This window comes from Paroedura picta, chromosome 3, assembly GCF_049243985.1.
Source record: "Paroedura picta isolate Pp20150507F chromosome 3, Ppicta_v3.0, whole genome shotgun sequence".
In the NCBI taxonomy this organism is placed as follows: domain Eukaryota; kingdom Metazoa; phylum Chordata; class Lepidosauria; order Squamata; family Gekkonidae; genus Paroedura; species Paroedura picta.
The window spans coordinates 82,623,119-82,638,335 of NC_135371.1; the positions used below are offsets into that span (position 1 = coordinate 82,623,119).

The following is a 15,217-nucleotide window of genomic DNA, read 5'->3' on the forward strand; positions in this document are numbered from 1 at the left end:
GTTGAGCTGTGCAGTGTCAAGATGCTGAGACTCAGAAAGAGATTTTGAGACTCAGAAAGACGTCATAAAATGCAGGGGTGAATGGGTTCAAAGAAAAAATAGCAGAAAGTGTTTCAAGGGCAAGCCTGATGGAATTGTCAGTTGTGTGTGAAAGTTAGATCAGCACAGATTGTTTTGTACTCTGGCTAGTTTTCCTGAGATCTGGACACAAAACTCTTGTGTTAAGGATCAAATTGATCCACAAATTCTTCATCTCTCTAGAAGGACCAGGAGCCACTACATCCCATGTTCTGCTCTCTTCCTTCTTTCTCACTCTGTGTCTCTTCTTGTCCCATCTCTTCTCCTTGTTTTTCCAGAAAAGAAAGTCCAGTTCCAGCGTTCAATTAATGGTGAGTGTCCTTTGTCTTCCTCAATGCTGATAATGTTGGGCCTCTCAACATGTTCCAGCCTTCCCTGTTTTTGGGAGTTATTTTTGAGTGGTGGAGAGTAGGGTTGGAGGTAACACTTTCTGAATAGTGTCTCCCCTACAGATCCTATGAACAGGGATGGCTGGTGCAAAATGATCGTTGAAGCCCAAAAGCACTGAGAACCTAATTCCAGTTTCTAGTGAAAGGTTCTCCATGGAACTTCTCCTTTAGCAGGTCTGCAAGCTGCATCAGTCCAAGGAACCATGAAAGAAAATGCCATCTTATATGGCTCTGCTGGAACTATACAGTCACAGGAGACCAAACAGCTGACGGCCTTGGTCAACCTGCCACTTGTGATTGTGGGTAACATGTAAATAACCTTCTGGTGGGATGAATATAGAGGTGTTGAATCTCGTTCAGCTAGTAGAGTTGTCTTGATTAGAAACTTGGAGAATTAATGGACTGCTTTCTCTGCATTAATTTGTGTACCAGTCGGCTATTTATGGAAGGAGGTGTGTGTCAGCCTTTGGTGGTTCATGTGGGTCTTGGAAGCCCTCTTTGTTGTATTGTACATTTCTTTCTTTACTATACAGTCAATGTAGTCTCCTTCACTCCTGCACAACCCCCCTCACTCTCTCATCCTAGCTCCCTCTTTGTTAATTTGTACATTCCTTTCCTGATTGTACAGTCAACATGGTGTCTTTCACTCCTACACAGCCCTTCTTGCCCCTTTAGATATAATGGTAAGAGACTTCAAGCCCACTCCTGGTGGATATATTTTGTACAGCACTGTAGTAGCCTAATGGAATAAAGATGAATCCATTTCTACAAGTTACTTCATAGTTAGATGTATTCTTATTCATGATCTAAATGTTGAGGCAAGTATTATAGGTACAAAGCAAGAATTGTTTTTACTGATTAGTGCTACTTATTAGTGTGTTATTTAAAAAAAAACCTGATGCTTACCTTGTTTTTGTCCCTTTGCAGTGTTTGGTGCTGTTGGGGTGGAACTGGGTGACAGGTGACCAAATGGACTTTCTGGAAAAAGGGTGGGGTCTTATTTTGCTTCTCTCCTGTCCATTCTTTGTTCAGGAATCATCAGAGAGCACAAACACTACCATTGAAGATGAAGACACCAAAGGTACAGTATGCTACATACAAATGTTCATCTGATCACATTTTTTAATCTTAACATGCATATTTTGCTAAGAGGTTTATCAAGACTATGAACAGTTAAGTAAATTTCCAGTATCAAAAACATATTTCAAAATTAATCAGCTTCTGAGTTCTCAGTTAACATTTTGTATAAGAAAATACTGACAAGTGTAAATATTGGACCGGGAGTTCTTACAGTCACCATCAGTGTTCAAAAATTTGATGTGGAATATGACTGTTATGAAGGTAAGGAAAAAAGTATTGCTACGAGGGTTCCAGTTCAAACACTCACATGTTTCTTGCAACAAAATATGTTTAACATGCCACTGCAGTCAGTGGATGGATGTAGACAAGTTCTCTTTGTAATGCACGTGTCTTAATCTTTTTGGTTACCTTAAAAAAAAATGAAAACTGCATCAGTGAGAAAAAGGCCAGGAAATTTGTGTTGAAGAATTTTTCTTATCACAACAATACACCTGCTTATTCTTCAAGGGTAGCAAAGGCTGTCCTACAAGAATTTGGGGGGAAACCTTACCCCCATCCCCTCTGATCCTACCTCTTCAGACTTCTTTTTGTTCCCAAAATGCAAAGAACATTTTAAAGGAACCTTATTTGAGTCCCTCAACGGTGCCAAAACTGCTGCTTTGATATGATGTATGTAAGCAAAGAACTCTGAATTCTTTGGGGAAGGATTAGATAAATAGAAATACCATCTTCAGAACTGTATAGACCTAGATGGAGGAAATACTGAGAAAAAATAGTTGCACATTTTGATATTTTTATTTAATAAAGGTTTCTATGACTTTGTAGCAATACTTTTTGATTTTCCCTCATTTATGTGTGTGTGTTTGTGTGTTTATGTGTATGTTTCCAACTACCACCCAAACAGTCCTTTGAGCTTGATTAGTACCAGCATTTCTTTGAAGCACCACTTTAGATCTTATGATGATGTTGGACCAGAGTGATTAAATTTTGGTTGAAGAGAATGATGATTGGGATAGAGGAAGAAGAATGATCTAAGACTAGAGCTGCCCTCATCCAAAGAAGGATACTTTGGGAACAAATATCTGGAACCTAAAGGAATGTCTTCAACTTTAGTCCCATGGACACAGGAAGCTATAAAGAGATGTTTTATTTCAATTTTTTACCATTTATTATTTTAGTATTGATATTATTATTATTATTATTATTATTATTATTATTATTATTATATCTGGATTTATTTCCTGCTACTCCTGGGTGGCGCAGGGTGGTAAGGCAGCCAACATGCTGTCTGAAGCTCTGCCCATGAGGCTGGGAGTTCGATCCTGGCAGCCGGCTCAAGGTTGACTCAGCCTTCCAGCCTTCCGAGGTCGGTAAAATGAGTACCCAGCTTGCTGGGGAGTAAATGGTAATGACTGGGGAAGGCACTGGCAAACCACCCCGAATTGAGTCTGCCATGAAAACGCTGGAGGGCGTCACCCCAAGGGTCAGACATGACTCAGTGCTTGCACAGGGGATACTTTTACTGTTACTCTTGGGATATTTAAAAATTATACTCAGTTTTTCACCACACTTGATGTTCTGCATTCAAGTTTGCCCCTTCCCTTGTTAGAAATGTCTTGACCTTCTAACCTCCCTTATCTGTCTGCTGTTTTGAGTCCCTACTTTAATTTGCTCAGCATTTTCTGAACATGCCATTTTATAGCTACACATTTAGATATTCTGCTGAAGCCTTTTTTTGCTGTATTTAAATAACCTGATTCTTCTGTTCATCCAGCAAGCTTTAACCTTTTTTCATCTTCTCCTTCATGTCCCTTTGGAAGCAGTTTTTCTCTCATCATTTTAATTCATCCTTTGGGAAGAACCTAGGGAAATCAGTGCCCCTTGATACTTCCTGTCGCTTGACAGGGCCAGTGTTACAATAATAGCCTAGAAAATAATTGCTCAGTGTTAATTTGTAAAGTCTCCCCAATGAAAAGAATACATCTACTGTAGAGATGGACTTTGGCCTGACATTAGTTAATTGAAAATTTGTCTGGAAATTTGTCTGGAAATAACACATGAGGGAATGGCAAGAATATGTATCTCCCTGGGTTGTGAAAATTTAAAAGATAGAAATACTGCAGATAAGAAAAGTCTTCTCAGATATATAAACCATGTGGTTATTACCTACTAGGGGTGTCCCAAAACAAATGACAGTTTTATTAATATCTATTGGACCGGGGTGGGGGGGGGAAGAGAATCAGGCCCATTCCACACAGCGCTAATGTTACCGAAGTGTTACCATTTTGTAACGCTATTTATTTTGCGTTATTCATGACGTTGTACACAATCTGCAACACTCCTGCAAAAATCGCTTAATTGTAGCGATTTTCTGGGAATCCATAAAAGTGGATTCCCCCTAAAAAAAAGCTTGACTCTTGAGAACAACCTGCAACACATCCGAAAAAGACATGTGAGTTCTCAAAACAGTGGTAGCAAGCATGTCCCTCCCTAATCTCTCGCACCTGAGCTTCCGGCGTCCCGATCGCCATTTTTTCCCCTTAAACCGGCCAAAGCAATGAATCAGCGATGCTTCTATGGCTGAAATCCCTTCACAAGCAATTGTCCGTAAAGTTTTCAAGCACAATACAGCCCCCTGTTTGACACTGCACTAATTTTGGCCAGAAATAGCACTGGGGGGGGGATATTTTTTTAAAATTTCAGAACATGTAAACGAATAAGCGCCAGCTCCTAAGCCAGCAAAAAAAAGTCTTTCTGATACATCGAATGAACAAATATGCGTTGCAGCTGGTCTTTTTGTGTTTTTAAAAAATGTTTTTAAAGGGAAACACGAACACAACAGTTAATTGGCTGCTCTCTTTGATTGACGGCCAGGGGAGGGAGGAAGCACGGAAAAATATCGCCTTCTTTGATGCGATTTCGGCGAGACCAGAAACTTGTGCGTTACAATAGCAGCACTAGTGGGAGAGCCTTTTTTCCGATTGAACTGGCTGTGTGCGTTACCGCTTTTGCTTCCAGCGCTTTTCAATAGCTCTCAGACTTAGTGAAATGGCCCTTAGTGAAATGGCCCTCAGTATTATTCAGAAATCCTGGATTTTTTTCAGGTCTAGTAAACCCAAGAATAAAAATGCCATTTTTTTTTAAAGCTTGCCTTGGCTTCTCCTGTGCAGTTCATTCCATGCCATAGGAGAAGCTGTCCCCAGGATCTGCATGTGGTGTGGAGGTCTCTTCTTGCTTCACGCAGACCTGGCTGCGATGGTGTGATGGGCCCCCTTCACACCTCCCCATACTGAGAAAAAAATTGCCTTCAAAAATAAAATGTTGTTCCCTGACTGACTGAGCAGCCCAAGTAGTGTGGTTTCTTTGCTGCAATTAGTAAAGCTTGCTATCCCACCCAGTAACTGTCAGAAGATTTGGCTTTAACCCAGCTGTGGAAATTTATGGGAAAATGTAAAAACCTTCTTTACTTAAAGCACTTTTCAGAGTGGAACCAAACAAAAGATTTTATTTAACATACAGAAGAGGGTTAGATGGAATGCGGAGATAAACTCTTGTAAAATCAGTGATTATATAGTTTGGTATTCTTAATTACAGGCTTTAGAGATATATGGAAACTTCTTTCTTAGTTTCTGAGTTGTTCTCACTGACTATTTACGCAGCTGCAAGCTGGAGTTTTAGTCATGGCAGGTTGCCCCACCTCTTCCCGCACCTACAAGGGGAAGCATTTGGCCCAGTGCACCTCATCCACCCCCGATTTGTGTTCCTGGATGGGATAGTGAAGTTCCCAGTGCTTAAACGTTCACTGAGAGGCTATTGTTGTTTCCCAAGCATACTTCTTTTTATCTCAGTTCTTCTGAACTTCTTTGGTTTCTAAAAGGCAGGTACCCTCTGCTAGCATCTCAGCTTCCTTTCCTAGAATCACTATCTTCCTAACTTCTGAGGTAACCGAGTCAGGCTTCTTTCCACTTTCCACACCAGTCCAAGGGAATCTTCAACCAATTTCCCCCTCTTTTAAACTGGGCAGAGATCCTTCTCTCCCTAAAAGAGCTCCCCCCCCCCCTTTCCTTTGGCTTGAATTGGGAATCTCATTACTACCCAAAACATTCTGTCAAATATCAATACCAATTCTCCCAACTGTGTAGAACTGTTGAATTTCAGATTATTAGTCAATAATATTTTCTTTGACTGAAATTCTCCTTAGAGTAGATGGTATATAGCTAAGGCACATGCAGGTCTTCTGTAGACACAGCTTCTGTTAGACTCTTAACCAGTATAACTTCCCTCTAGCACACAGCTCTAATATCAACTCCTGCTTGGTGCAGCCTGTCACTCAAGCTGTTCACTTGGGACTTGGATTTAAAGTCCTATCTGTCACAGAGGGCTTCTCCCATGGCACAGTTTAAACAACTCTCAGGATCCACATGCAGGGGGGATATTTCTTGCCATTGTATGCAGGCATGAGAGAATCAGCTGGGGTGGCAAAAGCTGAAACCTCCATGCCACCTTGGCTGGGGCCGGCTCCTCTTCCATATAGCTGAATATACATTGAATAAAAGTCAATAAATTGGCTTGTATTTGTCTCAGCTATACCAGTAGCTAAACAGACTCTTTAAACTGTATTCAGTTTAAATAATACACCCCAAAATACTGGTAAGGTAATTTTTGGATACTTTTTTGGCTCAGTTTAGTCAACTGTACATCTCATTAACTACTCTGGTTTTTTTTAGCATAAGGAATTACAATTATAAAGTGCATCTAAATTTGAATCTTTGCACAGAGGACAATGGAATCCTATGGCAATTTTTTTTTTGAAGACTTGGTTCACAGGGTAGGGCTACTGAAGTTGTGAGATTACAGCCCTAACTCAAGTAGAGTTGAGGAGACTGAACAGAAGACAGCCTTCCAGAATTTTGTATTGTCTGGTTGTCTCCTGGTGGATGAACATGGAGATAGTAGTGTTTCCTGTACTGAATATTTAAAATATGATAGGTATCCTTTAAAGGCAGGTGATAGTAACATGAGGAGCTAATTTAGCATGTTTATCCATTCCTTAGCTGAGGAAAATGCCAGAAGGCTGTTAATATTTTTATCCCGTATAACTGAGGTACAAGCAATACAGTGTGCCAAAAAGTGCAAAAGTTGGCTTGAAACTCAACATCAAGAAAACAAAGATCATGGCATCCAGCCCTCTTAATTCCTGGCAAATAGTTGAGGAAGAAATGGAGGTAGTGACAGATTTCATTTTCCTGGGCTCCAAGATCACTGCAGATGGGGACTGCAGCAAAGAAATTAAAAGACGCTTGCTCCTGGGGAGGAAAGCTATGGCAAGTCTAGACAGCACCCTAAAAAGCAGAGACATCACCCTCCCAACGAAAGTGCGTTTAGTCAAGGCTATGGTATTCCCAGTTGCAATGTATGGCTGTGAAAGTTGGACCATAAGGAAGGCCGAGCGTCAAAGAATTGAGGCTTTTGAACTCTGGTGCTGGAGAAGACTCTTGTGAGTCCCTTGGACTGCAAGGCAAACAAACTGGTCAGTCCTAGAGGAGATCAGCCCTGACTGCTCTTTAGAAGGCCAGATTCTGAAGATGAAACTCAAATACTTTGTCCACCTTATTTATTTGTTTATTTGTTTGTTTATTTATTTATATACCGCCTTCCCCAGAGGCTCAGGGCGGTTATGAGAATGAAGGACTCCCTGGAGAAGAGCCTAATGCTGGGAGTGATTGAGAGCTAAAGAAGAAGGGGAAGACAGAGAATGAGGTGGCTGGATGGAGTCACTGAAGCAGTCGGTGCAAACATAAATGGACTCCAGGAATGGTAGAGGACAGGAAGGCCTGAAGGATCATTGTCCATGGGGTCGCGATGGGTCGGACACGACTTAGCAATTAACAACAACAGTAAAGGTGTTCTATGCAGAGAGGTATACACAGAATGGGGAATAGTACATGTGTTGTGGGGCAGCCTTTAAAGATATTTTAGAGCTGTCAGTTGATTGTTGAGTAGTTCCAATTATAGCAATCCTATCTCACTGGGATGATAACATCACTGACTTCCTATACATTTCCAGACACAATTCAAAGTGCTGGTTATCATCTATAAACTCCTAAAGTGATACAGTGAGAGAAGCCTCAGACATCCAGCTGTACTGTTTTCTGAACCTGGAGCATCTCCAGGGAACTACTTAAACACTGGAGGTGTGCATGTATAGCCCATTGGTACATACCTGTCTCCCCTTGGGATATTTCAGGCTGGGAAAATAGTATGCTTTGGGGGAGGCTGAGGTTTCTTCTCCTCCCATACCACAGTCCCAATCTGGGGCTCTGAGTGTTTAGGGAATAAGTTTTGCACTCTAGACATCAGATTGTCAGAGTCATATTAGGAGAATGCTGAGGTGGTAGCAGGACCAGAGCCACTCATCCAGTGAGCAGGGAGGCCAGGGGCAGCTCTTCTCACACCCTGGTAAGTGGCTGCAAACAGCAGAAAGGAGGGGGAGGAGGAGAGGTAGGGGAATAAAGTCCATCCATTGGTCATGAGAGGGAGCCAATCCCTCTATTGGGTGCATATCCCCCACTGAGGTTCAATCAAGCAGAATTTTGCCCTGGCTTTGGAATGTTCAGTATGTCATCGTAAGTTCACTCTTTTACGTGCTATGATATGTGTTTCTTATCCTTATCCATGGTTCCTCTATATATTTGTGAAACACCCCTGTGGGAGGAGTGTTCGGAGTGTCCAAGTTGAATACAGCCCAATCAGGGTGCGGCCAGACCCTATGCTCGCCTCCCTCACAGGAGGCCTATTATGGGGAGAGGAAGGGAAGGCAATTTTAAACTGCTTAGAGACACCTGAGACATGCTGGGTGACTGTGGACCATTCCCAGTTCTCTCAAAGCTCTCAGCCCCACTTCCCTCATAGAGTGTCTGTTATGGGGAGAGGAAGAGAAGGTGATTTTAAACTGCTTAGAGACACCTGAGGCCTGCTGGGTGACTTGAGCCATTCCCAGTTCTCTCAGAGCTCTCAACCCCAATTCCCTCATAGTGTGTCTGTTATGGGGAGAGGAAGTGAAGGTGATTTTAAACTGCTTAGAGACACCTGAGGCCTGCTGGGTGACTTGAGCCATTCCCAGTTCTCTCAGACCTCTCACAGCCCCACATCCCTCACAGGTTGTCTATTGTCGGAAGATGAAGAATGACAATAAAGAATGTTACATTCACAAAGGTGTTTGTAAATCGTTTTGTGACTCCTTTTGGTAGTAGGGGGCAACAGTGAAAGAATGTGGGCACATAACATTATATCAACAGTAAAAAAATGGAGACAGAAGGAGCAGGGCCACAGAACTGGGAGGAATTGGTTGCCATGTAATCTCCCCTTAAGAATAGTCTCCAGTCTGATTTTCCCTTCACATATCTGAAGACATGGCTCTGGAAAGCTCATCTGTAAGCACTATGCCATAATTCCCAAAGGTCAGTCTTCTCTCACACTCAACTAACATTCCAAACCACAGGTTCTTGACACCCAACTCTCCACACCCACACCCTCATTTGTTACCACACCACCACATGCCCCCACACAAGACATATATTCAACTTCATGCCCTTACAAACTAGACAACCCCTCCCCTTACTCTTCCCAATGCCAAGCTCTCTTTATCTTAATCACTCTCTTCCTTTCTACTTCCCTCTCTCTTTGCTATTTTCCTCCCCCCTCTCCCCCCCCCCCCGCTAGCACCTGTTGTATCAGCTACAACGGGCTTTAATTCTAGTATTATTATAAAGCTTGGAAAGTATTCTCCTTTTGATGGGAGTTTTCTTCATACAGTAATGAAACTTTCATAACTAGTTTTGTAGTTTGTAAAGGGTTTCTTTATGTATTGCTCAACTGCTGCCTTCTGGAAACTTTCCCCTTCAATCTGTTGTGTAGCGGATTCACCAGTGAGCTCAAGGTGTCTCTGTGGGAATTGCTTTCTACTCAAATCATCTCTTTATTCTCCCACTTGGTATCCTAAACCTTTATTATATCATCTTCTAATATTTCTTCATTTTGCTTTCTGTACCTATCCTGCAAATGTTTCAGTATAGGATCGTTTTTCTAAAGCTTCATAAACAACTGCACTATTCCCCTGATAGAATAAAAATAAATTATACTCCCAACTTTCTTAATTCATATTCTTTGGAAACTGTACTAAACACCTTTATTCAGAAGTGATCCCCATTTTATTCAGTGGGATTTGCTTCCAAGAATGGGCGGCAGGACTCACCCGTGCTGCCATTTGGTGGGTGAAGGGCTGGTGGGAAGGGAGTGCTCCGGCTGCCCAGCTCTGTAACGTGGGCTCGTGCTGCATGCATCAGCACGAGCTGCATGAGAGGAGGGGCGCAAGCGTCCATCTGGGATGCTACCTGCCTCTTTGTGGCCTGGCAGGCAAGTGACCCACCCTCCCTATTTTCAAGTTATATTTTGTAGCTGTTTGTTCATCACAGCGGGTATGCGCATAGGAATGAGCCTGTTTAGGGGAGCCGGTGTGCGAGTGGGCTCCCCATTGTGTATGGGGCCTCCTTAAAGGGGTGGTGGTAACAAACTGGGGCATACTCAGCGGGGTAGGCCTTTCATAGTTTGTTGGTGACCAGATGCCCCTGGAAGTAGCCAAGGAGGTTCGCGCCCTTTGGCACCCCGGCTGGATCATCTCCCAATTAGGGGAATCCAAAGGGGTTACATATTCCCAGTTGGGAATTTGACGTACTCCGATGGGGTATGGATTCTGGGTTGCAGTTGGCGGACTGCTTAGGTCAGGCTATGCTGCACCAACCCTTCCAGTAGGAGGACTTTTGTAATAATGCTGTGGCCAGTTATAACCAAAAAGGAGTCGTGTATTTCTTCTCATAGAAAATGGCCTTCTACCAGCCAAAAGATTCTTAGGATTGCAGCATTTATATTTTGGGATTTATGGCAGCAAAACAAACAAACAAAACTTCATGAATTTCTTGTTCTTTAATTTTTGGAGGGATTTCTCTAAATATCAGAAGCCTTAATTGTGTTTGAAAATTAATACATCAAGTAAAAATTTCCTGAGGACCTAAAATAATTTCTTATATGTACAAAGTCTACACCAATGGGATTATCAGTATTGTCACTCCTGTAACTAAATCTGTCCCTCTTAATATTTCAGGTAAGGGGTTGGAGGAGGAACTGGTCTCATGGCTTAAATGCTACTCAGTGCTTAAACTCAGCACTGTCCTGCCCCTGAGTGCCTCCTTCTCCAACCAGCTTGCCTGTTTGTTTTCCAAACTTTTGCTACCACCATTCTGGCTGCTGTTAAGGCATGCAATAACAATATATTCAATTATTTAGGTATTTCATCTCTCATTATACCTAATAGAAATAGTTCTGGTTTCTTTATTATTATTATTATTATTATTATTATTATTATTATTATTATTATTATTATTATTATTATTATTATTATATTTATGTCTATGTCTATGTATTTATATTTATACCCCGCCTCCCCCCGAAGGCTCGAGGCGGCTTACATAACCCCGTCCCCTAAAAACCATAAAATAACAATAAGATCCGATAATTTACAGTAATGGCAACAGCGATGGCATAATCTGCTCATTTGGTCTCCGCATCCTCAACTACAGGAGGGGGGTGACACTCACTACCGCCAGTTTGTGGGGGGGGGGCTGATCTTCTTTCCGCCCGGCCTCAGTTATAAGCCTGGCGGAAGAGCTGGCGGAATGCTGGTAATTCCCGCAGGGCCCTCAGCTCTTCCGGGAGCTCATTCCACCAGGTTGGGGCCAGGACCGAAAAGGCCCTGGCCCTGGTCGAGGCCAGGCGGGCTTCCTTGGGGCCGGGAACGACCAATAGGTTAGCCCCCGCAGAGCGTAAAGCCCTGCGGGGGATATAGGGCGAAAGGCGGTCCCTCATATATGCTGGGCCTAGACCACGGATGGCCTTGAAGGTCAAAACCAAAACCTTGAACCTGATCCGGAAGGCGACCGGTAACCAATGCAGCTGCCTCAGAACTGGCTGGATGTGAGCCCTCCATGGTGTAGCTGTGAGGACTCTAGCAGCCGCATTTTGGACGAGTTGCAGTTTCCAGATCAAGCCCAGAGGCAGGCCGGTGTAGAGCGAGTTACAGAAATCTAGTCTAGAGGTGACCGTCACATGGATCACTGTGGCCAGGTGTTCAGAGGACAGATAGGGAGCTAGTAGCTGAGCCTGGCGAAGATGGAAAAATGCCCGGCTAGCATTTGAAGTTAACACCCAACATTTTCTTAAGTTCTACATATATTTTATTCCAAAATTTAACCATACCTGGGCAGCTCCACCACATATGGAAAAAGTGGCCTTCATTTATCTTACATTTCCAACATCTCTTGTCAGTATCCTGAGACCATTTTGCCAATTTTGACGGAGTTAGGTACCACCTAAAGTACATTTTATTAAAATTTCCCCTCAAATCATAACTATCTGAGAACTTAATTTGTTTCTTCCATAAATGTTCCCAAGTCTCCATATCTATTGGATAGCCTAGATCCTTGGCCCACTTAACCATGACTAACACTTTCTATTTCAGTGTCCCACTCTAATAGCATTATATAAGCCTTTGATATAAGTTTCTCATCCTTGTCTATTATCTCTATCTCAAATCTGGATTTCTTAAAACTAAAGCCTGTTGCTTTGCCTCTCTTAAAACATTCATAAAGCTGGTGGTACTGAAACCATCCATCCACTGCCTCAGACATTTCTTCCCACCTCAACATTTTAGTGCCTTCTTTTGAGAGTCAAAATATCTCTGTATCTAACTTACTGATCTCTCATATTCTTTTCTGGTCTTTTAACTATCTCTTTATGAAAAATCCAAAGTGGGGTACACATCTCTAACCTAACTTTATATCTATTCCATGTCTGCATTAAGGCCCTTTTTACAAAATGATTCTTAAAATCTTTATGTATCCTCTCTTTATCATGCCACATGTAAGCATGCCATCCAAATCGTCTATCAAAACCCTCAAGATCTAATAGTCTGGTATCCTGCAATATCACCAATTCTTTTATCCAAACTAATTTAACAGCCTCATGATATAGATATAGGTTTGAAAGAGATAGCCCACCACTTTCCTTTAAATCTGATAAGATTCTAAAACTAATTCTTGGTATTTTCCCTGCCCAAACCAAATTTTGAATATCTTGAATAATTGCACTTTGGTTGATGAAGAAACCCCTCATAAATGCTTTCCCAGCATCCCACGCATTGCCTATACTTGTATTGTTATTCCAGTTAATTTCCATATATTCTCTAATTTTACCTTTTTCTATCACCTCCATATTTTTAAATAATCCCTCATTCAATCTCCATCCTTTCTTTTTCCTTCTACTCTCTTTATAGGTCATTCCTATCGCTTTATGATCTGAAAGGAACCTAGGGTGAAATTCCATATCAATGGCTTTGTTCATAACTCTCTTTGTTGCCCAAGTCATATCAATTTTGGAATTGGAGTTAAATCTATTTGAGTAGTATGTATACTCTCTCTAATAAAGCTAGTGGTGGTGACAGCATTCCAGTTGAACTATTCAAAATCTTAAAGGACAATGCAGTAAAAGTGCTACACTCAATATGCCAGCAAATTTGGAAAACTCAACAATGGCCACAGGATTGGAAAAGGTCAGTTTACATTCCAATCCCAAAGAAGGGCAATGCCAAAGAATGTTCAAACTACCGCAACATTGCACTAATTTCTCACGCTAGCAAAGTTATGCTCAAAATCCTACAAGCTAGGCTCCAGCAATATGTGGACCGAGAACTTCCAGAAGTACAGGCAGGATTTCAAAGAGGCAGAGGAACTAGAGATCAAATTGCCAACATACGCTGGATCATGTAGAAAGCTAGGTAGTACCAGAAGAACGTCTACTTCTGCTTCATTGACTATGCTAAAGCCTTTGATTGTGTGGAGCACAACAAATTGAGGCAAGTTCTTAAAGAGATGGGAATACCAGAGCATCTTATTTGTCTCTTGAGAAATTTATATGCAGGTCAAGAAGCAACAGTGAGAACTGAACATGGAATCACTGACTGGTTCAAAATTGAGAAATGAGTTCGGCAAGGCTGTATACTGTCGCCTTGCCTATTTAACTTGTATGCAGAGCACATCATGAGAAATGCGGGATTAGAGGAGTCACAAATTGGGATCAAGATTGCAGGGAGAAATATCAACAACCTCAGATATGCAGATGATACCACTCTAATGGCAGAAAGTGAAGAGGAACTAAAGAGCCTGTTGATGCGGGTGAAGGAGGAGAGTGCAAAGGTTGGCTTGAAACTCAACATCAAGAAAACGAAGATCATGGCATCCGGCCCTCTCAATTCCTGGCAAATAGATGGGGAAGAAATGGAGATAGTGACAGATTTTATTTTCCTGGGCTCCAAGATCACTGCAGATGGGGACTGCAGCAAAGAAATTAAAAGACGCTTGCTCCTGGGGAGGAAAGCTATGGCAAATCTAGACAGCATCCTAAAAAGCAGAGACATCACCCTGCCAACAAAGGTGCGTCTACTCAAGGCTATGGTCTTCCCAGTTGCAATGTATGGCTGCGAAAGCTGGACCATAAGGAAGGCCGAGCGTCAAAGAATTGAGGCTTTTGAACTCTGGTGCTGGAGAAGACTCTTGCGAGTCCCTTGGACTGCAAGGCGAACAAACCGGTCAGTCCTAGAGGAGATCAACCCTGACTGCTCTTTAGAAGGCCAGATCCTGAAGATGAAACTCAAATACTTTGGCCACCTCATGAGAAGGAAGGACTCCCTGGAGAAGAGCCTAATGCTGGGAGCGATCGAGGGCAAAAGAAGAAGGGGACGACAGAGAATGAGGTGGCTGGAAGGAGTCACTGAAGCAGTAGGTGCAAACTTAAATGGACTCCGGGGAATGGTAGAGGACAGGAAGGCCTGGAGGATCATTGTCCATGGGGTCGCGATGGGTCGGACACAACTAAGCACATAACAACAACAATACTCTCTCTGTCTTGGATTTCGCTCTCTCCATATATCCTTCAAACCTAATTGACTTACCATCTTGTAAAAATTTGGGGATGCATCCCTTTTGTCTTTTATATTAACTTTTTTGGTACTATCTCTATCTAGTCCTTTATCTATTACTCCGTTAAATTCACCCATCAAGATCATATCCTTATTGGGTAACTCTAGTAATTTCTTTTCCAATTTTTTATAAAAACATGCTTTCTTATCATTCGGTGCATATATACCAACACAAGTCATCTTAACTCCATCTACCACAATCTCAATTATTAAGATCCTACCATCCTTATCACTATAAATCAATTTTGGGCTTAGTTTCTCTTTAACATAAAAAATTACTCTCTTTTTCTTCCCATAACACGAAGCAAATTCAAAACCTAAATTTCTCCTTATCAACAACCTTCTATCATTATTACATATATGTGTCTCCTGTAAGCAAATTAAATCGACTTTTTGTTTATACAAAAAATGGAAGACCCTTCCACATTTGCTTTTCCCATTCAACCCATTAACATTCCATGAAAAAAACCTAAGACTCATTTGTAGAAATAAAAAAAAATCAAAAACTTACTAAAGTTATTAACCACTTAATTATCTAAATCTGGATCTGGGTCAAGTTCTTTCTTGTATTTTCACCAGAAAG

General features: G+C 41.9%; 1 protein-coding gene across 3 annotated transcripts in view; it reads left to right on the forward strand.

The window, feature by feature from the left end:
* The window catches only part of CAMK2A (calcium/calmodulin dependent protein kinase II alpha), a 258,280-nt gene that overhangs the window by 216,372 nt on the left and 26,691 nt on the right, over nt 1–15,217 (forward strand). For 2 of the 3 annotated variants that reach the window (XM_077326581.1, XM_077326580.1), the window contains exon 14: nt 1,500–1,548. In XM_077326581.1, coding sequence (XP_077182696.1) covers nt 1,500–1,548 — 49 coding nt within the window. Of the gene's footprint in view, nt 1–356; nt 390–1,499; nt 1,549–15,217 lie in introns of all 3 variants that reach the window. The other variant, XM_077326579.1, reaches the window with a different exon arrangement.